Below are 23,998 nucleotides of genomic sequence, written 5' to 3' on the forward strand. Positions count from 1 at the left end.
CAGAGCCAGGCCCCAAAAGTCAGGAGCGTGCTGCAAAAGCACTGCACGTTGGGGGAGTTTTATTTGTTTTCTGTATTTTTCTGAGTCCATAGAAACTCAGTTTTTGAATTTCACTCGCTTTTTGCAAATGCAAAAGCTAAGAAGTATGCTCTCCCCTGGCTGACTTGAATTTGAGATTCATTTGTGACCACCTAATTCCCAAGCAACGAGCTATAAGAGCAGCGGAAGAGATTTGGCAGCATTGCTCCTTCTCTGCATTGTCTTGTCTTTTCCGAGGGGAGGGAAGCAGGGGGAAAGGAGGCTTTGGCATCCCTGTCGGGGTGGTGTCTTCCCAGGGCTCAACGATACTCACCTGAGATAGGAGAGTTGCGAATCATGCATCTCTTCGGGCCGTATGAAAGGAAACGTATTAAACTGTGCGGTAGCCAAAACGCCACGCTAATAACTTGTATTTCCCAGAATGTTTAGCCCTGCTGGCGCACAAACACGCTGCGCCTAAAAACCAGTGGGGAATCATAGCAAATGACTGCAGAAAATAATTAAGAGGGCATTGAAAGCCAGGAGAAAAACGATACGTGTCTCAGAGCTAGCGGATCACCGCGTTAATAGCCCGCGTAGCGAGGAAGCGGTGCCTTAAGTTTGACAGCAAGTTGAGGATTCGGTCAGCATCAAATAAGATGATAGTTGGGGAAGGATAATTAGTGTCTTCACACCGTTCAATTTGGGCTGCTGGTGTGGAGCCAGGCGTTTGAAACGCGCACATGCGAGCCAGCCAGAAGGATGTTTTTCTCTCCCTTTCCCTAAGCAGCCTCACAGGGTTTATTGATTTCTAAGAGCCGGCTGATTTCCATGTAAATAAATGGGAGGGTGGCCGGGCCGCGGCGCACGGTCCGGATGCGGTGACTTTGGCTTGCTGACATCATTGCTCATTAGCATGCAGGAGAGGAGAGCAATGCAACAGCAGAGCCCTGCTCCGCTCCCGCGCCGGCAATTATTCTCCACGGGCTGCATCTCTCCTCGTTAATGCCTTGCGCTCGGAGAGCAAATTGGACATCCTCTTGCCACCTCCGAGGGTCATTTAGCCGAAAGGCAGGTTGGGGTGGGGGGAAAGCAGCTGGATTTATTGGGAGTAGGGAGGGGGTCACCCTCTGGACCTGGATTTCAGAGAGAGGCGGTTTAAGTGAGAGCTTAAGACGCGGGGCAGGAATGGCATGTTTTTCCACGGCAGGTTTCCTTCAGAGACACGCCGCGGTCGGTGCGCGCCGCCTCTGAAAGGCTCCGACAAAAGCCCGTCTGGCGGCAGCCCCTGGCTGCGTGTGTCGGGGCGGTGGGCTGCGCCGGGGGACCGCGGGAGACTTTATGGCACTGTGGAGAGTGGGCTGGTCCTGGAAGCAGCCCACCAGCCAAAAGTCAACTGGTAGGACTAGGGCAGCTGAGGAACCCGCTGGATTTTTTCCCTCTGCGCTGCTGTCGGTGGTGGGAACAGGTAAGAAACTGTGTTTTGCCAGTGACTTCAAAGTTGGTGTGGGGTTTTTAGGAAGGATGGAAAGTAGCGGGAAGGAGGAGGAACGAGCAGCATTCTGTGGGTGCACGTAGCTGCCTGATAACTTTGCTCAGTGTGCTGTTGGTGGGGATCTGGGGGGGGGGGCTGTGCTTTTTTCCCCACCCTTGGCTGTTCTCGTTTATGGATATAAAAGGTTAATTGTTAAATTGCATTTCAGCAGCTGCAGGAAGTCGGGGAGAGATGCTGATGCCACCGTAATGGGTTTTTCATTTTAAAAATAATTGGGATCTCTCAGCTGGCTCTAAATGGGAATAAGTATTAAAAAATCCTCATCTCTCAGCGTTAATTTTGTTGCTCTGCTAAATGGGGCTTCCAGAAGCCTGGGCTGTCTGGGCATTCTCTGAGCAGACTGTGTGCCGGCTGGTGTTGTGGATGGGGACGTTGCTGTTCAGATGTTTATTCTGGTGGTCTTGCCTTCCCGAGGAGAGAATTTTAAAGGAATAATCTTTCTGTGTTCTTATTCATGCCAGAATGCCTGTCTATAAACCATCCTAGTACTATAACCCGAGGATATATTTTTCAGTGCAATCTTTCCACGTCAAATTTCCTCTTTCTTTCTTTTTTTTTTTATTCCTTTTTCTCCCCTCCCTGTTCCTTGAAGGAACATTTTAAGCAGATGTGACACAGGCACGACCTGTGACCGTGGAAAGATTTTAATCCAGTTACTCTTTGTTTTGTAGTCATGATTCCTTGGCAGTGCTAAACACTGATTAAATCTCTTCGAGCCGTTGAGGATTAGCGCTGGACAGAATAATGCCAGAATAATTATTTGCACCAGATGCAGTGTCATCGTTTCCCTTTTAGCCCTGTTACACTTATCTGGTAACTTATCTGACTTATTTTTATTCTGCTTATTATTCCACCTGCTGTGGGAGCACTTCCATGTCGCACATCACTGCGTCTTGTTTCGAAGGCTGCTACCTTGAACCTGTGATAAAGGCTCATGAAGTAAAACTATCTGCAGCTTAACAAGATTTTATTTCCCTTCGTATTTTAATCTTCTCCCGTCGCATGTTTTTCTACCGGCCAGATTCAGCTTAACAAAATGACCCAGCCCTGTGCACTTGCTGCTGGCAGCCTCGCTGGGGCTTAGCCAGCACACACACACACACACAGATCAGGCTGGCAGTGATTGCATTCACAAACAGGTTGGTCTTGCCTGTCTCAGGGGATGTCGTCTAAGCCTCAACTTTTGAAATAATTACAGTTTTCAGCCTAGCTCATCCTGCTTCAGAGCATTTTGCCTATCAACTAGGGTTTTTTTCTCTCCTTTAGGACATAACGGCCTGGGAGATGCTCAAATTGCAGTGTGTTTACTGCTTCCCATGGTTTCTGCTTGTCATGCTGCTCATGCAAACTGGTGAAGTCCCTTAAAATAGCACTTACAGCCCCGGGGAAGATCGCTGGGGAACACACTGGGCTCAGCCTGTCTGTCCCAGGCTGGTGCTGGAGAGATGGGTGGGCTGCAAGCCTGGTCCAGGGTGGGGAAGAAGGTGGGCAGGAAGATAAATGGTGCCTGTGAAAAGACCGGGATTATCCAAAGTTGAGAAGATGACCAACATGCTGAACAGAGACAGGCTTCTTTGTGGAGAGCTGGTTTGGGATGCAGAGGTAGAGTTTAGGTCTTGCTAGAACCCCAGACGTGGAGGCAGTTTTCTTCCTTCAGTTCTGCAGCAGAAAGAAACCCCCTGTGATAGGACCCTGCATCTTCTGAGGCTGAGAAGCCACCAAACAGTATAATTAAAAATCTGATAAGGTAACTTATGGGGTCAGTCAGGGGCCCAGAGAGAGAGTTTGGAAGGCTGCTGCCTGCTCCCTCCACTCCCTCCCCTGGTCCATCTTTGCTGGCTAAGGACCCCACTGGGCTCTCAGGGGCTTGGACTTGGGGTTGTCTTACTATGGGAGACACCAAACCCCACCCAGGTGTCTGTGGCTCCTGGGTCAGCCTACCCCGTGGCTCTTCATGCCTTTCAAAATCATTAAATTGGCTTCAGCATTGTTTGCCCACCGGCTTTGGGGCTGTTACAGCTGTTACCAAGCCTGTTCTTCTCTTCAACATGGCAACTAGTGGTTTGCATTTCTTCTCCACAACCAGAGTAAAATATGTGTTTGTTATCATTTCTGTATGCCAAGAGCTGGACCTTTAAGGAGGAAAAAACCCAACGTGAACATAAATACAGTGAGATGAGTGGCAAGCCTGTGAGCTGGCAGGCTGCCTCCATCGTCTTCGATGTGTCAGAGCAGCCTGTTGGACATCTTTTCTCCTGCTAGCATGGCTGGGCACAGGCTGGGGCTCATGCTACCTTATTTTTCTTTCTCTCTCTCTCTCTCTCTCTCTCTCTCTCTCCCACCCCTAGCTTGATCTGCAGCTCACGTGGGTATAGCACTTTGGCATCTCTGTTTAACCTCTAGTACCAAAAAAACCCAACGTTGCATCTTCTGCAGAATATCTTGAGAGCTCCAAAAGGAGAGGTCTTCTGAGAGCTGCTGACTTATTAATATCCCTTAATTTAAACATCTCATCTTTATGCATCAGAAGTTTCACGGCTTGTGTCAGGGGTTGTGGCTCACGGGAGCATCCAGGCACTGTGTTTTGGGTCAGGAGATTGTTTAAGCACCCTGGGGCTCACAAGGAGAAAATGGAGCCCAAGCAGGGACCTGTGTTCATTGCAGAGCATTGGGGAGCACAGGTGTGAAACACAGTGACCCATGATGCACCCCAGCCCCCCAGTGTGATTCAGCCACAGGCTGGAAAGGTCAGTTGTGTTTTAATTCATCCCAGGGTGTTGTTGAGAGGTCTGGCCATGTTTTTGGGCTGTGATCCTGGTCCCTGTTTGCCTGAGAGGGCCCCAAGACAGCCCCAATGAGGGATTTGGGGGTTTACACATTGTGTTTTGTCCTAATTTCCTGGTCCCCTCTGGGAGGAGCACAGCCTTGTGCACTGAGGGTTGTTGTCTGCCTCGTGGTGCCCGAGGCCACAGACAGCAGAACTGGAAGCAGCCCTGAGGCTGCCCCAGGCTGTGCTGCAAGGAAGCAGTGCTCTGGGGACAGGGCGGTGGGGACCCACAGGCAGATGTTCCACCCGCTTCTCCAGTTGATGCTCCTGATTCACCGTGAAGGCAGACAAACTGGAGAGTCCTCAGAGATTGCTTTTGCTTCTACTTGGCTCTGCAACTGGGGTAGTTTTGGGTTGGGTTTTTGGACTTTTTATCCTTCTTAATAAGGCAAGAATAGCTTTTGCCATGGTAAAGGATTTTTACGCAGTCTTAAAAATAAAATGAGTTTCCAGCCTGAGACCAAGTGTTGACAACTTCAGCCAGGGAGAAGAATTTTTCCAGGAGTGGAAATGGGGTTTGTAATAAAAGCTTCAGCACTACCCTGGATACCTTCACAATTGCTTCTGTTGGCACTGCGGAGGTTAGAGAGGATTAAAAATAACACAGCACTGAAAATCTGACTTGCCTTGAGTGAATCAAGTGGGTAAAGAAGTGGGTTGGATGGGCAAGATGTAGAAGAGCCTGACTTGCAACTCTTCCATCTTCTCTGTGTTTCCCCACCTACTGCAGACCTTTCCAGAGAGGTGCAGCTATGGATGCTGGAGGCTGGCCACTGAAATCTGGGGGAGTTGGATGTATAGGTGTAGTTTGATTGCTGAATTATTTGTCTTTTTCTTGGTTTCCTGACATTACTATGCTACCTGTTCTCTTGCTACCCCTTGATGTTGATCTTTTAAACCAACTGTTCCTACAGCATCTTGGGTCAGGTGAGCATTGCCCTCCTGTGGCCATTGCAGGCCACCAAGGGCACCTTGTCCTCACCTTGCTCCTATCATAAATGTCCATGTTTAACTCGCCTCACTTAGCCTCCTGCACCCCAGTTTGGCAGATAAAAGCTTTCATGAAGCTTGCTTTTCAACTCAGAGAGCAAGAAGTCTTTGCAATTCATTCCCACTGATAGTTTTGGGTATTTATTTTTCCCAGATGAAGTGACTCTGGAAGAGATGTGAAGCTGCAGAAATGTTTTGTCCAGAGAGATGCTGCTTTGTAGCTGAGGTCCATGGAACCCAGGGCCATGGGCAGTGGCTGGCCAGGGCTGCTGGGAGTGTTTGGTTCAAAATATGGTGTTGGAGAAGTTGGAGGAGGAGTCTGGGCTTCACCTCCAGGTGTCCCTTTTGAGCACAACAGGTTGGGGCTCCTCTGATGAATCCAATGTTCAGGGACTAAATGGAGAAGTCACCTTCCCAGGTGCACCTCCCGCCCCTGTCCCTCAGCTTTCCCATCCCATCAGTTAAATGGGAGAGCAGAGCACTCTCCCTAGTGGGGAAGAGCCGCTGGGCTCTCCTAGCTGGAGTGAAGGAGTGTGTTAACTTTTCAGTTTAGGTGAATGTTTGCCTTCTGCTTGGGGTCTGGAGAAACCAGTCTGTGTGGCGGGAGCTCCCTCGGGAAGATGCCTCATTAGCTCTCAAATGAGGGGAGGAGATAACATTCAGGGATGTTAAGGCACCCTTGTTAAGAGGCTCAAGGGTCACATGAGCTGCTCCAAACCTCAGTCTCTCCCATTTCTGAGAAGTCTTGTGATTTACTGTCTGATGACTGACCCAAAAGCCTCATTACAATCAGAAAGATGGCACAGTGCTGGAAAATGAAATCAGTCTGCCGTATATATATATACGTCTTGGGCTGAGCGGGAAGGGAATTGTCCCTTTGCTTCTACACACCCCACCCGAGCTGAGCAGACAATTGCTTTTTCAGGGATTTATATTCTTGTGTGCTAATGTGTGCACAAATGCATGCAAATCCTTATGATGGAGCTGTCATGGGTTAACCCAGCTGGAGTAACCGCACAGCCGTTCGCTCACTCCCACCTCCCCACAGTGGGATGAGGAGAGGGTCAGGGGAAAGTAAAACTCTCATGACTTGAGATAAAGACAGTTTAACGTGACTGAGAAGGGAGAGAATAGTAACAATAATAATAATAATGAATAAAACAAAGAATATACAAAACAATGATGAACAAAACTGCCAACCACCTGCAGACCGCTGATGCCCAGCTAGTTCCTGAGCTGTGGTCTAAACCCCCAACAGCTTCCCCCAGGTTATATGCTGAGCGTGACACCATATGGTATGGAATATCCATACCATATGGTATGGTGGATGGGGATGGGCACAGTTGGGGTCAGCCATGTCCCCTCCCAGCTCCTTGGGCACCCCCAGCCTCCTTGCTGGTGAGGCAGTACCAGAAGCTGAAAAGTTCCTGACAGTGTAAACATTGCCAGGCAACAACCAAAATATCAGTGTGTTATCAACTTTAATCTCACCCTAAATCCAGAACACAGCACTGTACCTGCTACTGGGAAGGAAATTAATTCTGTCCCAGACAAAACCAGAGTGCAGCAGAAGCATCACTCACACGGCTCGGTACAGGCTGTGGCATTCTTGGGCACTGTCTGGAGATGGTGTTGCTCCCTGATACAGCCCATTTATTGCCATCCCAGAAGAAACAAGTGAGAAGCAGAGATAAGCACACACTGGAGAGGCGAGTAGGGGGGTGATGAGGGCTGTTTGCCAAGTTCCTTCTTTGTCCGAGTGGAATTTTAGCATTTCTGTCACAACTTTAAACTCTGCCTTCAGTCTTGTTGCTGCCAGGAGGGGTGGGCTGGGCCCTCCCACCACCCTTTCTCAAAATATCCACGGTCCCCAGCCTGGACAGGCTTTTCTTTGGTGGTGTTTGCTGTGTTAGGTCCTGCATGTGCACCCAGCCAAACCGGCAGCCGTGGCTGGAAAAGAAGAGCCCTGTGGTCAGGAGCTTTTCCTGCAGGCAGTGGTCTGCTGCCCTCACCACCCCAGGGCAGTCTGGTCCTGCCTGCACTGCCTCAGACCACCCCCCCCGCCTCAGGCTCTTCACTGGGAGAGGCTGGCTTGTCTGGCTTCTTTGCTGGACATAGAAACCATTTGCAAAGACTGGCTTTGTCCTGGCTTCAAGCTGCCCTGGCTTCTTCCCTGTGCTTTCTTGCTCTGCTTGTGCTTTCCCAGTTTGGAGTTGTTGCTGGTTTTTCACAGCAGGGAGACCTCAGCTCTCTTCAGAAAGCTGGGGGCACGCTCGCAGCTCTCTCCAGAGCCTCTTGCACAGCAGTGGTGTTTTCAGTGTGGTTTAAATTATTGTTGGTGCCTTTGCTAAGATGAAAGGGCTGCGGGAGGCTCCAGCGATGGCAGAGGCTGTGCTCTGTTAACAGTGGCGTACAGCAAGACGCTGCCTCATCCCAGGGACCTCTCAGGTCAGTTGGACTCAAGTCAAGGAGTGTGTACATAGACCTGGGCTGGAAATGTGCTTCTGCATCTCAAGTGCATCTTAAGGGACTTGGTAGCCAGCTTCTCCACTTGGTGTGCTGGGCTCTGATTACTTTTGTGTGCCTGTTGTTGCCTACAGAGAGCAGAGGGCTGCAGCGGGTGTTGGATCCAGTTTGCCCCATCCCTCTGCACCAGAGAATGGGTGGGGATGTAACCAGGAATGGGGGTTAGAGCCTCCTCTGAGGGAATGCCGACCACTGTGCCAAGAGCACCACGTTAAAAGCAACCCTTGCAAAATAAAACACATCCATCTTGTAACTTCATCACATGAAGCACGGGGGCCTTGAGTAGAACAAATTTTTCAATCTGTTTTTGAGCCATTGCTGCTTCGTACCATGTGAAGTCAATTCAAAGCAGGCTCCTTTCCAGCTAAATCTGACACCAGGAAATGTTCTTTTTCTCCCCGTTTGCTTCCTGCCGTCCTGGCCCCGCTGCAGGGCAGCTCCGTGCTGAGCAGCCCATGCCTCCTGCAGCAGCATGGCTGTTGGCCGGCTCCCTCTCTTCTTTCCTCCCTGTCTACAAGCTATAGCTGCATCACAGCTCCTTTATTTACCCCCACGTGCCTGAATCTGGTCCTGCTGACAGGTCTGCTTGTTTTCTTGGGAAGCCCAACATCACTGGGTTTCTCCTCAACAGCCTTCAGCTCCTGGAGTCCAGTGATGCTCCAGGATGTCCCCAGCTTTTAGCAGCAGCACTGAAATATCTCCAGCCCCGTACTCTCCCCAGTGCTGGAGACCTCTCCTAATCACCAGGGCAGGTCCTTCCCTTGAGATGAGCTTGCGGATCTGTCTCTGGGATGAGAGCAAGAAGGAATTCCAGGGGATTTCCAGGGGGTGACCAGCATTAGCTGCTGCTTCTTGCTTAAAAAAACCCCACTGCTTGCCCACACTTCCCAAGTTGAATGGGGCTCCTTGCTGCACGGGCAGCAGCAATCTGTGGATGAAGTTTGGTGGTGATTAGGCGAGGCTGGTGCCTGGCCAGCACCAAGCTAATGGGTTTCCCTTGGCAGGACATGCCACACCACCTGCACCCTTTATATGGTAAGGTATGTGACACACGGTTGCGCTGAGCATCTCCAGGCTCTGCCACTCTTCCTGCGTTAATGACTTGAGCCTTTGCTAGCAGGAGCAGCCTGGTGGGCTGGCAACCATGGCCCCACTCCTCTCTAGCACCCACCAGCTCTGAGCTGTGTCATCAGCACCCACGGCACGGTCATCGTGCTCATAGTCAAGCGCCGGCACGTGCATGGTCCTGTGTCACACTGCTCTGCTTTGAGGGGGGTGAGGAGATACTGCTTTTTCAATTTCATCTCACATTTGAAATGTACATTTTTATATTAAGTTTTTACTACAGGGAATTATTTTTAATTATAGTGAGCTGGAAGATGATAAAATAAAGTTGAGTAAGTGAGACCTATGTTGAAGGAGTCATGGAAACCATATCATAGGAGTGGAAAGATGCTCCTAGGACACCCAGTATTGTTCCCGTGAAACAACATATCCTAATGTAAAGAAAATAATAGTAATTAAAGCTGTTAATCTTCTGCTTTTAATGAAGGGAAAGGAGGAGAACTGAGTATCTCAGGGGCAATATCTTGAAGCCTGGAGATTTTTGCGCAGGGAGGTGGCAGAAACCCCACGCCTGGAGATGCTCAGTTTTTAATGGTGCAAAGATTTTATCGAGTCAGTTGTCCTGGCCTTGGGACATCACCGAGGAGCAAACAGGATACCTGTGTCACAGAATCACAGAATCACAGAATCTTAGGGGTTGGAAGGGACCTCAAGAGATCATCGGGTCCAACCCCCCTGCCAAAGCAGGCTCGCTATCTCATATTACACAGATAGGCATCCAGACGGGTCTTGAATATCTCCAGAGAAGGAGACTCAACCACCTCCCTGGGCAGCCTATTCCACTGCTCCGTCACCCTCACTGTGAAAAAGTTCTTCCGCATGTTGGTGCGGAACTTCCTATGCTCCAGCTTACAGCCATTGCCCCTAGTCCTGTCCCCACAGACCACTGAAAAGGGGCTGGCCAAATCCCCCTGCGTCCCAAGTCTAAGATATTTATAAACACTAATTAGGTCTCCCCTAAGCCTTCTTTTCTCCAGGCTGAACAGACCCAGCTTACTCAGCCTTTCCTCATATGGGAGATGTTCCAGGCCCTTAATCATCTTCGTGGCCCTTCTCTGGACTCTCTCCAGTAGATCCCTGTCTTTTTTATACCATGGAGCCCAGAACTGGACACAGTACTCCAGGTGGGGCCTGACCAACGCAGAGTAGAGGGGGAGGATCACTTCCTTCGACCTGCTGGACATACTCTTCCTGATGCATCCCAGGATCCCATTGGCTCTCTTCGCCACCAGTGCGCACTGCTGGCTCATAGCCAACCTGTCATCAACCAGGACCCCCAGGTCCTTCTCCACAGAGCTCCTTTCCAGCAGGTCCTTTGCATCCTTTGCTTTTCTGACCAAGAGAAGCCACCCGCCCGGCAGTTCCTGCTTGGCTGGGACAGGGCAAGAGCGAGGGCAGGTGTGAATCAGCTTCCCGACCCAGTCTTGCTACAGGATAGTGGTCATTTGTAGAGACCAGTCAGTCATACAACTCACCTATGAACTCTTTGATGCTGTTATTTAAAGTCCTCGTGATGGACCGGTGTATCTCATTTATTAAAAGCCACAACCTCTGACGCTCTCCTGCCATCCTTCATCTCCTAGAAGGGATGTGTCTAGAGAGGGGAGGAGGGCAGAAACACTCAGGATGGCTTTTTCCACCACAGTGCCAGCATTGCTGCTATTGGAGCATGGACTGTTAGGTTTGTCTCCCTTTGAAGCTCGTGATTGACATCCTGAAAAGTAAAATTTGACTAAAAAGTCCTAAACCCTATTAGAATAATGATCTTCGGTGCTGAGTCCGAGGCTCTGGAGCTATTAATTATTTTCAGCATCTTGTTGCACCTTGAGCTGCTTCTAATCATATTGTGAAAAGAGGTGGAAACAGCAAAGAAACCAGGGGCTTTGCTGGGGCAGAGTGCCCTTCCACAGTAGCTGATTAATTAAAGTATTCACATGAAATGGTGCCTTGATTATTTTTTAAGGTAACAGCCGGAGGCAACGCCGAGACTCTCCGACTGGACGCAAACCAGACGCCGGGGGTGCGTGGGGGTCGCTGTGTGGTTTAGATCTGATGAAAGGCAGGAAATGGGAAAATCTGGCAAATCTCCCTGGCTTGACTTAAGGGAGCCTCTTGACTTTTGCTAGAGTGCATTTTTTGTGCTGTAATGGCCAAATGGAAACTTAGACTCGAATCTGAGTCTGAGCACCGGGTACGCTTAGCTGGCTTGTTGTGCACAGTGGTGAAAAAGAAGAGAATTACAGCCCCCAAGGTTTAACTGTTGCTGCCCTCTGAATTTCTTTGCTTTACATTGTGGTACAGGAGCCTGTAAATGGCAATGGTAGCTTTTGCCTTGCCTTTTATGAGGTACCTTGCTATTTCTGTTCTCTGTTTCCCTTCCGCTACCCAAGTGAAACCATCTCTCGTTCCTCAGAAGTCAGTGGCGTGTCATTAGCTCAAACTAATTCAGAATCCTGTGTGGTTACTTGAAAGTAGATACCATCAACCTATATTATAGAAGAGCATTGTGTTTTCAGAAATAGAAACCAATTAATCAGCAGTCCCTTTAACCTCTTTTTATGAGGCTGGGGGGTGTTTTCAGCCAGGTTAGTCCTTCACCACTACCCCTGCCGAAGGGGAGTGATGTCCTAGCAGGTAAATGCTCAGGTCCTAACCCATGAAGCCAATCTCCTACAGACCACCAGCTGCAGGAACAGGCCTTTAAAAGGAGTACCAAGAAGCAGTATTTTCAGGGAACGAAGCTAATGGCTGTTAAATTGTAACCTATGGGCTGTTGGTTTAGTTCTTCTTGTGCTTCTTACCCTGAGTGCCTCTCAGGCGGTGTGCGAGCTGGTGTGCCATGGCACGTTCCGTTGAGCCGGGCGGTTAAGATGCTGTTGTAGTGTGACTGTGGTTTTTGTAGCCTCCATTAATTTAATTTAGCTTTATATGTTCAGACTATAATCGATTTTTATGCTACTTTAATAAGCAAATTTATGCTATCAGCATGCTAAAAGGACTCATCATTCACAGCTTTCCAGTCAACCCACCATTTTCTGTCCTAGCCAAGTGCTCAGCTGTCCTACATTCCGTAACTGCTCTGCAATTCCTTGCTGGCATGCTGACCCTCACTGGGCAGGAGCATGGCCCTCGCATATGCTGGCCCCTGGAAGTACTCCCTGGAAAGGAACAAGCAATTGCCTGTCCCCAAACATCAGGCAGGCCAACTCAGCATGATTACCAAGTGTTGTTACAGCAGATACGGCTTTCTGTTTCCTCCTTGTGAGAAAGACAAAGCCCACGTTAGAAAATGCCAGAGCATGGGTTGAGTTTAGTATCTGCAAGCCAGAGACTGGTGGGAATTGCTTTGCTTTCTTACTCAAAGTGCCACTCACCAGGGTATCTCCCTTTTTTCCTCTCTCCTCACCTTGCAGGAAGATTTGCCTTCACTGTAAGTGCTCCCAGGAAGAGCACATCGTAACAGTTATGCCTCTGGAGATGGAGAAGACCGTCACGAAGCTGATGTTTGACTTCCAGAGGAATTCCACTTCTGATGATGACTCGGGCTGTGCCTTGGAAGAGTACGCGTGGGTCCCCCCTGGCCTGAAGCCCGAGCAGGTAATGGTGACACCACCCGGTTACCAGAAATAAATTGGTTTAATATGCTCTTTGGAAATAGTTGCCTTGAATTTCCTCCTGGGGGTGCGAGCACTTGTTGCATGTGGCTGTGTTTCTGGATGCACTATGGAGGCTTGCAGAGACAGGTCTGGTCTCAGTGCACTAATGAAACAAACCAGAGATGTGATCTTTGTAGGGCTTGTGTTTTTCTGCATCTGTAGACGTAATTGCTGATTGAGAGGGGGGTTTGTTGTGGTTGTGCAAGGGAACAGATACTGAGCTATCTACTACCATTTCATGGGGGTAAAAAGTGGTGGAGCTCCAGTGTGTCCAGGGGACTTGATGCTCATACTCTGCCCTCCTGGACCATTCCATTCTGCACTAAGTCTAGGGCAGAGAGTCAGAGCTGGCAGATGACTCTAAAAACAGGTCAAAGTCTTTGGGGTTGGATTTTTCAACCGTGATGTTTATGCTTTTCCTGGAAACAACTGCTCAAATGAAGCTCAGGTCTCTCAGTACAGGATTTGAGTGGGCTGGATTAGACCTTGGCATGCTGTCTGTGTGGAGCACACGTTGATTTCTGCTTCTTCCAGTTTACGTGATTTGTTTGGTTTTTATGCTGATCTTTTTTTACATGTTCAGCTCAGAACTTAATTTGCAGAGGAGATTGCAAAATGAGCTTAGTATTGATAATTGCTATGGCAATCATTTTAAACCTTGTAAGGAGGCTGGGAGAGGGTGGAAAGCTTTCATTCTGACTGTTGCAGTTGCTGTCCTTAAATACTGTGTTTTCCTGAGCTTTTATTCAGAAGGGCTTAGGCATTTCCTGAAATATTTTGGCACCGCCCGTAGGCTGTAAATATTATCTGTCTGATTAGAGAAAATCCAGTTGTTTGGTTTTGGGTTCCCCCCTCCTTTTTTTCTTGTCTTTACAAGCCTGGCTCGGTGCTTCCTTGAAACTCCATGGCACCATGTGTTTCATTTGGTGCCATCCAACCTTGCAAATCGGGCAGCAACCTTGCTTTCCATCACATTCTGTGTGTCAGAGGCTCCCTTCGTACCTCCCAGGTGGTACAAGACATGGTGCGTGGAGAGATGCAAATGGCCCTGAAGTAGCTGTGCTGGTCCTGCATGGACAGAAATCAGTTGGGTTATGCAAGTCCAGTTGAAGGACTGTACCCAAGCTGGTGCCACCTGCTCTCAGCACCACCTTCTGTCCACTGATGTGTCAGTGGCTTCTGAAGTCCAAGCTGACCTGTGTTCCTAGAGCTTTGGGTGAAAACACAGAGATTTAGTGACAGGGTGGTACCTGACTGGGTAGACATGGTCTCTGATGAGTGTAGTATGGCATGGACAGCAGTTGAAACCCACTTCCATCCAGAAGACCTGGATGCTTCTTTGATCCCTCAGGTGCTTTTTAAGAAATAACGTGCCACTGGGGAGTTTGGGATGCTCAGGAGAAAAACAAAAGACCATTAGCTCTAGCTTACATCCCATGCATTACCCAGGTTGAATTATTTTTAGGTTCTTCCAGCATCTGTTTCTTGCAGAGGTCAGGGTGCTCCTGGATGCAGACACCCGCTTTCTAATTACACTCCTCTGTCTGCCTTGCTGGGTCTTTTAGCAGATTTGCCACTTCAGACCTGTCTCTAATCACCATGGAGATGAAGAGCAGCCGTAAGCAGAGCCTAAGACAGGCACTGAAATCCTTCCAGCATAGCTCATCTGCCAGCCCTTTTCAGGACCTTTCACGCATCAGATGAGCTACTAAGGACACAAAAGCAAGGTGTAACTTCTCTGGGCTGTGAAAGAGTCACCATGCAGGGCTGGGGATTGTCCCCAGTGTAGAGCAGCACCCTAAATTTCTCCAGGAGTTACCACATGCCCAGGGCGTCGCAGGGCTGGGAGGTGCCCCAGGGTGCAGGAGGGTGCTGTTTGCCTCCCACGAAGGGTAGGAGACACCTCTGCAGTAACCTGCTGGAGCAGTGCAAGCCTGCAGACAGACGTGTGGCTTTCTGGTCGATGAGTCAGGCATGCGTACGTGATGTGGAGCCTCTGGAAGGCTGATGTCTGCCGTGGAGCAGTTGGTGGGCTGTGCTTTGGCTGAAGACGCTGCTGTCAGGCTGGGCTGAAAATGCAGGTTTGCAGGCAGTGATTTTTTTTTCTCTGCCTTCTGCTGTTTCGCTGTTGTATTTCTTTATGAAACAGTTGAAATGAAACTTTTCCTGTAATATTCTACTTTATTAAAATCTCGGTGCGGCATATGATCTGGGGAGGTAAGTAGTCCCCTGAAAGACTAATGCAGCTTTCTTATTATACTTGGATGACAGCCTTCCTACCTCGCTGTTCTTGGGAGACAGCGCTCACATCTCACTCAACACAGCAATTTACAGGATTTCGGGGGCGGAGGGGAAAGTTGGCCAACAAACATGACGTTTTTTGGCAGTTTCCATAGGTCATTTCAGAATTTGGAGAGTCCCTTCCAACCCATAGATGAAAATATTATCATCTACAGGGGAATCAACCCAAACTGAGAAGGTCTCACTGGATTCCCGGACACTAATTCAGACATCAGCTGGTCTGTGGTATGGCAGCTAAGTGAAAATCATGGTTGTTGCTTAATGCCCACTGCTTGAAGAGAAAAAAAGCATTGATCTGGTGTTTACTCATAATGATCCAGCGCAGGTAACGATCCAGACATCGCACTGAGGAGCGGGACTGAAAGCTGTCTTACCAAAGTTAACTCACATTGTGGCTCATCAGCATGCAGGGCTACAAAGTGCTTTACACAACAGCCATAAATATCACACATTTCTGACTATGTAACACAAGGATGAAGATAGTATTATATAAACCAAAAAGTTCTAATACCTCTGCATAAGGTATGGTAAAAATTAATCTGGAAAACTGGCTAAAATTTATGATGTCTCTGCTCAAGAAAGAGGGGTATAAAGTGGAAGGAGACTGGAAGTGTTATTTCATTGAGGAGCCTAGAAGAGCTTGGTTTGTTCAGCCTAGCAAATCGAAGGGTTATGATCACTCCCTGTGCATTAGAGAAGGAAGAGCAGTTACTCAAGCTCCAACTTTGGCACAAGAACATAGATATAAACTGGCTCCGAATGCATTCAGGCAGGAAATTGGAAGAGGTTTCAAACCATCAGAGGTGTAAGGCTCAGTGGCAACCTGCCAACAGGGAGAGCGATGGGTAAGAACCCACAACTGAGCTCCATAAATTTCAATGTGATTAGAAAATGTGGTTCCTTGTAATAGCAGTCAGCTACACAGGATGGCCAAGAGACTCCTGTGGGCTTTAATCCCACTTGGATTGGGCCTCAATGGGAAGTTGTTTTATGGCAGAAGAGGGACTTTCTCTTCTGGAGGATACAGAAGGGAATGGGAGAGGTGTCTGTATGGAGGCAAGGCAGAAGCTTGGGATGCAGGCATTGAGAAATGCTCTTTATCCTGCCTGCCCTCTGAAGGTCGGATAAAGAAGTAAGTGTGAAAGTCCTGAAATGGGCAAACACCAACAGAAATGTGTCCTCAGCAGAGCAAAATCCCACACCCAGCCTGGCTGCGAAGACGGAGGAAGGCGATTTTGGGAGCCAGTTTGTCTGCTGGGGCTGGCAGTCCGACAGCTGGTCCTCCTTGCGCTGACATAAGTTTGAGGGCAGATGCTTAAAAATAAGTACTTTTATGATGTGTTTTTCACATTTTTAGGCAAGGCATGTGTAAATACATGTGAATGTGCAGCTTTGAATTCCTCAGGCCTGCGGTTTGGAGAAATCCATAAGGGTTGTAACGTGCCAGCTTGAATTTCTGAATACAAGGGATTTTTGAGGATTCCTGTCTTCGTTGTGTCTCAATAATAGGAGCAGCTGGTTATGGGCACAGATTTCCAATTAAACAAAAAAAAAATGGGGCTCTACTTGAGCTGCGGTGCGGCTTTCTGCATGGCTCTGGCCTGCCAACATTCAAGACCCTTGTATGTGCCATAGAAGCTTACTTAATTCCCTCTTGCTGTCAGCACAGTTTTTCTGATTGAGTCCCTTAAAAACTTAGGAAAATCTCATCTGACTTGAAATTAGTAGCACGAAGGGTCAGGGGACCATTTTCCTCTAAGGCAGCCATTAGAGCTTGGATCCTGAGCTTTGCAGTGCTGTGTGAAATCTGTAGCTGTCACTGGGAATTTATTCAGGGGCTACTGCATGTGTTGATTCCTGCTCTGGATCTTTTGCAAGACCTATAGCAAAGGCCTGGGTTATGAAATCTCCAAGCTTCATCAGTTGCCGTTCAGGTCACCAAGTGAGGAGAGGAGAGCAGAGATGAGCCTCCACTGAATGTGCATTTACACCTTACCTAAAGATACTCCCTTTTACCACCTCGCTGTGGTAGAAGGTGTGTTATCTGGGCCAGTCGTCTCTCAGGGACGTGTGCCTCGCTTCTGCCTGTGTGTCACCATCAAGTGCATTTTACCTTCTTGCCCTTCCTCGAGACATCTAAGTTCAGCCAAATGTTTCACCCCTCAGGAGACTGAAGACTTGACTGCGACAAGGAAGGAGCAAGGCAGACCAAAGGAGCCCTGTGCCCCACACTTGCATAGTAACAGGGAGCAGATAAGTTAATTTTTGGCCAGGTAGAGGAAGGAAGAAAGCCACATGAAGAGCTCTGCTTTCCTTAGTAGATCCTAATCCAGAGAGCAGAGCTTGCCGGATGGGAAGCCAAGGGTGCTGAAGAGGAGTTCTAACTCATGTACACGGTGCCAAAAGCTGCAGCTACCTCTAGCTCTTACCCCCTGGGACACATGCATGCTGTGGTATTTTATCCAAAAGCTGCGTTTCAGCACATTTTTAAAAGCTCTCCAATTTCACTGGGAGGTAGCAGTAAGTCCATCACCTCCCCAGTGAACTCTTTCAGGATCTAAATAGCCTCACAGTTAGCAGCTCTTATTTCAAGGATGGAGCTGTCTAAATCCAGCCTCCAGGCATCAGACCATGCCGAATGCTTATCAGCCAGATGGAGCAGCAGTCCCCCACACGAAATGCCTTTCCCCCTGTGTGTGATGCCTGTGCTGCATGATTTGGGGGTATCTGGGGTGGCTTAGGAGGTCCTGGAGCTATTCCTTCTGCCCTGCAGCCGAGCGGATGGAGGAGGTGTGAGTGCATCCCAACCTGTGATGAAAAACAAAACAAAAACAAATTATGGTGAAACCACGTGTCTGGGCTTGTGCTCCCTGTCTGTGTCCTGGGGTGTTTGCCTGATCTTTGTGAGCCGATGGGAGCTGTTACAATTATTTAATCCTTGAAAACAGTCTTGTTATGAGGGAGGGAATCGGCTGCTTTTGGTGGGTCACAGGAACAAAATCACTGACCTGACAGGGTTTGCTTGGTTCTTAAATTTGAAGTGGCTGTGTGGTGGGTGGCAGAGGTGAGAGACAGGGTGAGAGCATGGAGTGGAAAGAAAACACAGAAATCCCAGGCTACACAATGTAAAACTTGTCCTGGAGCTTTATTTCAGTGCACAATTACGGCTTTTTCCTTGTTGCAGCATTATTCTTCTGTGCTGCCCCATGCCTTTTAAATGCAAGAGCATTTTAAGTGGCAGACCCAGGGGAATTATCAGCTATGATCAATGCAGCAGATGATGGTTATAATTGCTGGTGCTCAGGGGGACTCTGAGCAGCGAGAGTGGCTCCGCCGGTCAGTACCTCGCAGCACAAAGACCACTCTCAGATGCTTTTGAAAGCGCCGTTTCAGGCTCCTTTTAATCCAGATTCGATTTCTGCTCTAAAAAGGAAATACCATGGCATGCGCTTTCACAAGTCTGAGACTTGTGGATGCACGGCCTTCATTCAAATGCTCTTCTTTGATGCCAGCAGGAAGCAATGTTTCCGCGGGATCTCGTACAGACCAAGAGCTGCTCTGAAGGCTTGGCAGGAATGGATGTCGTTCTCGACTGGTGAGCAGCGACACTCAAACAACTCGGCTGCCGTTAGCCGTGGGAGAGAAGCACGTGGAGAGATGCAGAGCCTGCCAGAACAAATAGCACTTAGGAAAATTGTTTTTCCTTTGTTCCTTGCCTTTGTCCCTGCGACTTCGGGAGCGGGTTTCTGAGAGCAAACCCAGCATTGCGGGATGCCGGACTGCCTGGCGCCGGGGATTGCATCTGCCTCCCACCGCCATGGGCCGGCACACAGGCATGTTGATGGATCTGGGGGGTGCTAGCGGTCTTCTCCCATACGGGGCTGCAGGGTCTTATGGAGAACCCAGCTCCCTCCTTAAGTACGTGCCTGGCTGCATCCCCATGCTCGGCAGACCCAGCCAGCAGCTCGCACTCTCCTCTCTGTTTGGGAGCATCTGGCCTTGCTGCGAGGATTGTTTTGCTTCAAGAAGTAAGCAAGCTCTTTGTATCCAGGGGGAAGGAGGACGTGCCAGGCTTGGGCCAGAGCACACTGAACCCATTTCCCAGTTTCACACGTGCCATCATCTGTGGAGCTTGTGTGTGAGCCGGCATGTACCGGCACTTCCAGCAGTTCGCAGACACGTTGAGAGGTTTTATTTGCGTGTGGCTTGTCTGGTGGTTTGCTCTTCCCCTTCACTTTTCCAAGGGAGGCCAGTAGGGATGAGAGAAATACTGAAGGCACAGAGATTACTTTCTCTCTTGAATTTAAGTGCTTGGTGTAAAAGATCATTTCATGCCTGACGTGCGGTTCAAAGCCAGTGCTGGGGAGGAGCGGGCGAGCTGCAGGAGCAGCCCCGCTTGTCTGGGCCAGCACAGGCTTGTCAAAGCCGCTGTCCGCCTTCCTCCCTGCAGCCAGAGTTTGTTGGGAGCTCGCAGATGGTGAGCTGGGGGACAGAGCCATGAGTGAGTGTCCACACTCACATGCTCTAGCAGCCAATGCTCCGCACATCATTGCCCAGGCAGCTCTGCACACCAGCATGGTGCATCCCAGGATGGCTCAGGGTAGACTGCTGGGGCTGTGGGACCTGGCGTGGTCCCAGGGGACCACGACACTATTCCCAGCACAGGGAGGATGTTGGAGAATGCTGGCATGCCTGGTTTTTGAACAGACTCCACTGCGTGCGATGAGCTTCTGTGTTGTGCCTGAGCAGTGGCTGACCCACCGAGGTCCCCTTTTTGGTGACATGAGCGTTCAGGTGCTCTGCAGCGCACAGGTCAGCATGGGCTGCTCTTGCAGGGCTCTTTGCAAAAGCCTTGCAGCCGTTTTTGCAGTTTGTTTGGTTTCATGAAAGGCAGGCAGGACTGCCCAGCTGGATGTGCTGGAGCTGTTACGGCTGAGCAAGTCGGCACCCATCAGCTGAGCTGCGCCTGGCTGCCACACACTCCTTTGTAGTCCATCCCAGCCGTACAGTCATCCCCAACAGCCCGGTTTGGTGGGTGCTTTCCATAGGGGTGTTGTACTCAGGGTGAGTACAACCCAACGCTGCTTCCCACCAGCAATTCATGGCATAAGAGACATGGTATTTCCTCTCCGCTTCCTTTAATTCATCGATCAAAGAGATCCTTCTTCAGTGGCTTAAATTTGCAGGTTGCTTGCAAGCTTTTCCTTTTGGGAGAAGGTGTGAGATGTTGCTCACAAAGGTTGGGGGTGTGGGTTCTGTTTTGGTCACCCCTGGGACCTCCAGGAGAAGCGGCAGTCCTGCCTTTATTTAGCAGGGACAGGGAGGCTTGCAAACTGTCAAACTTAAACTGGAAACACACCCAAACCTAGGAAGACTGCAGAACACAAAGGCATTTGTAAACTAATATAATTACTTTCCTCAGTGCCTTTGAATAAAGTTGGCTCTACTTTAAAGGCTTTTTCCTACCCTTGTTTTACATTATGTTCTTTCCGTTCTCCTGGTTTCTTTCTCTCTTAATTTCTATCTTCTCCCCTGTGCCCTCCCCTTTTAGCTTGAAGCAGTTGACAATTTCCAAAGCCTGTACCAGTTTTTGTTAGCAAAACCTGGCGTTTGGACATCTTCCTTTTGAAGGTGAGAATAACACCCTGGGAAGATGGATATCTGCTGTGCCAGGTTCTCGCAGCACAGAGCCTGTCCGAGCGCCTGAGAGACCTCCCTGGGGCAGGACAGGGCTTGCCCAGCCAGCATGCTGCAGCACCCACAGCCAGCCTGGCTTCCAGCACACTGGCCAGCCCATCCACATGGCATCGGGGCCCCCAATGCTGTCTGAAGCCTTATTGTAACTCAACCTGATGTTGTCTGTGTTCCTCTGGGCTTTCTCCCATCCCTGAGCAGAGGTCAGAGCAAAGAAGGGCAAGTGGGGAACTGGGATGAAACCTAGCCTGGCCCCCATAAGTGGCCTGTGCGTGTAATGATACTTGTTAGGATAATCATGGACAGAGCAGATCTGTTGCAAGGGGAAACAGCAAGATGTGGAACCGCTGTGTTGTACAGCACAAGTATTTAATAATAAAACAGTTAAAGATAGCACATGATGTAGAAGGGATATGTTATCCGCCCTGGGTCGTTGCCCCACGCTGTTTTCCTTATCTGGATGCAGCTCATGTTGCAGAGCCCATAAGGTCAGGGAGGAGCTGCCTGCCGGTGCTTGGGGGTCTGGATCAGGCCCTTTGGCCGCAGTGTCCCTGCAAGGCTCACTAGCTCCAAAGGTTTGTGCGTGCTCCAAAGCCAGGCTGGATGGAGGAGGAGTTATTTTCATGGAAAACAGTGACCTTTTGTACAAAAACAAAGCGCAGACTGAACGGTTTTAGTTTTCCAGCAAGTTAATATATTCTGCCAATATTTATCTGAAAATCCCCCTCCCCTCCTTTGTTTTCCCCTTGATGAGCACCCAGGCTGAGCTGTGCCAGCCCCACTGCCTTCCACTCGCTTGCAGGGTGAGAAATGCCATCAGTGCTGAGCACAGAGACCAGGGATGCTGGCAGCCTGTGACCCCATCTCTTCTGAGCTCAGCTCCTACATTTGGGAAGCCAGACACATCCCATAGGGAATCAGTGATGGATGAGACAGTGTATTTGCACAAGCCTGGATTGATACCACCCTGGGAAAGGAGCATCCTTTTGCTCCTCACCTGCATTCTGGCTGGACCTCACTGGATAGGAGTGATGCCCCAGCTGAAAAGATCTGTGCATCCCCCTGCTTCAGGTTTGTTCCCAGGAGGGATGATGGGTGTAGAGGCAAAAGCAGAGGAAGGCATTGATGGGTGTAAAGAATGGGTTTTATCCACACAAGATGTCCCATGGGATCTGGGCAAGGACTGGCAGCTGCCTCCACTCCATCCCCCCCATGAGCACCCCTGCAGAAGGTCTCCTGATGCAGATCCAAAACAAACCCTTTCAGGTTATTTCAGGCAACAGAAACACAGGTTGGAGCCTGTTGTCTTTATTTTGTTTTGCTTTTCAAACCAAATTGCCCATCCCTGCTGAGCTATGTTACTGGTGTGTGATGGGAGCCAGTTCCCGCGGACCTGCTGAGACTAAATGGAAAACTTCCCAGCGGAAGCAGGAGCAGAGCTGGGCACGTGCTTCCCAGTGCATTAGGCTCTGGGGAGGCAGCACTGGGGCTGCTGAAGGAAAAACTCACATCCCAGCTTTTCACCCAGGGTGAGCATCTTGCAGCTCAGGGACCGGAACAGCCTGATGGAATTTGGCGGTTCTTCCAAAAAAAACCCCAGTCATTTCTAGTATCCGCCAACTTCAAGGACTTAGTGGGCAAAAAAAATCTTCCATTACAAGAAAAGATCCCCAAACCGACCGACCTGAGCACGGGGAACGTGAGCAGCACATCCACACCTGGGGAATTTGGCTGCGAGAAGGCAGCGGGCGCCTGTACCAGTGGGGAAGGCACAGCGTGGCAGTGCGGTAGCCTTGCCAGCCTGGTGAAGGGTATGCAGCCGGGGCACCACAGAGAGATCCTCAGCTATATGCTCTGCTATGGACTGGCTGCATGAACTCAAGGAGTTCATGTAACCTTCCTGTGCTGCAAACAGTCTTTTCCAGTGCATATATCCACTACTCCATGTTATGTGTCATAAGAATTCAAGCGTTTTTTTAATGTGCTTTGATGTCCCTGGATGAAGGATGCTCTATAAATGCAAAGTAAGTACTCTAATGTACATAGTTTGTTTTCTTTTTAACATAACAAAATCCTTAGCAACCTTTCTTTCTTTCTTTGACAGTTTCCATAGCTGGTGGGTCTGTTTCTGCTGTGCCTTAGGAAAACAAATTTAGGGTTTCACGGCGGCATATGCTCAGTGTGTTCCTCAGCTTTGTGACCTGAGCAGTTCCCTTGTCATCAGCACTGCAGAGTTATGTGTGGAAATCTGCTAAAAATCTCCCTTTCCACAAAACCTGGTGATGGGAAAGGTGGTTGTTAGCGTCTGTTTGGGAAGGAACCATAAATTGAGAGAAGTGATTGCAAGCACTGGGGTAGTTCTGCTCACAGGTAGTTCTGAATGAGACCAGCAAGTGAGCTAAATGCAAAGCAATTCTTCCTGAATCACGCTGGTTTTGGGTATTTATTCTGGAATAGAAAGTGGTTTCTTCCTGTTAAAGGTAACTCCCTGTATGAAGCACCCCTAGCAGCCTGTGAGCCCCATTACCTGCCTCTGCATCCCCATCCCTCCTGGTGACCCACAGTAGCTTGTCATCCCGCAGATGCTGTGAGGCTGTGTGGGCAGAGAGGGTTTCTTTGGGGAAAGCCAGTCTAAGTGGTGCAAAGCCCAAAACATACAGCGAGGCAGAAAGCTGTTCAGAAGCCGCTGCAAAGCAAGTGTCATTTGGGAAGAGCCCTGCAAAAGCTGTAGGCAGCGCAGCCGCTCAGAAATGAATTGCTGCAGTGTCTGAGAGCCAAGGGAGCATCTTGGGGTTAAATCCAGCACAGCAAAGGTGCAAAGCTGTATTCATGGGGAGAACAGTTTGCATCTCTCTAGATGAGTACAGATTTGAGGAAGCCATCCAGCCCCCTGCTTCTGCCCAAGCAGCCAGAGGCATCTGAGGCAGCAGAGGCTCCCGATTCCAGCCGAGCAGTAAGAGCTTTCCCTTACCTTTCCCTTCTCCTGCTTCTTCCCAGCCCATTCAGCATCACCATGGCCGTTTCAGAGCTGATGATCCTCAGCCAGTCAGTCCCAGCCCGGCCCTGGAGTGCACATCCCAGGCGTGGCAGTCAGAGGAGAGACACTAGGGTTCGGGGTGTGCTTCCTCTCCGGGCTGCCACCAGCCTCCTCCAGCGCCAGGGCATGCCGTGCCCCACCACGCTGCCTTTTTAATAGCTGACTTTAATTACACGCTCCGAGACGAGAAAGAAAAACCCAAGCCTTCCAACAGATTTTTATCTGCTGTTTATTTTCCACAAATCGCTGCAGAAAAAAGCCCGGAGGGT

The 23,998-nt window shown here is 49.5% G+C and overlaps 1 protein-coding gene across 1 annotated transcript in view; it reads left to right on the forward strand.

Moving 5' to 3' along the window:
* PRICKLE2 (prickle planar cell polarity protein 2) overlaps nucleotides 1–23,998 on the forward strand; it is a gene marked incomplete at both ends in the record, with an annotated part of 103,171 nt that overhangs the window by 59,418 nt on the left and 19,755 nt on the right. The window contains one exon of the mRNA XM_084269400.1: nucleotides 12,455–12,638. Coding sequence (XP_084125526.1) covers nucleotides 12,455–12,638 — 184 coding nt within the window. The remainder of the gene's footprint in view (nucleotides 1–12,454; nucleotides 12,639–23,998) is intronic.

This window comes from Gallinula chloropus, assembly GCF_964237585.1.
Source record: "Gallinula chloropus genome assembly, chromosome: 12".
NCBI lineage: Eukaryota > Metazoa > Chordata > Aves > Gruiformes > Rallidae > Gallinula > Gallinula chloropus.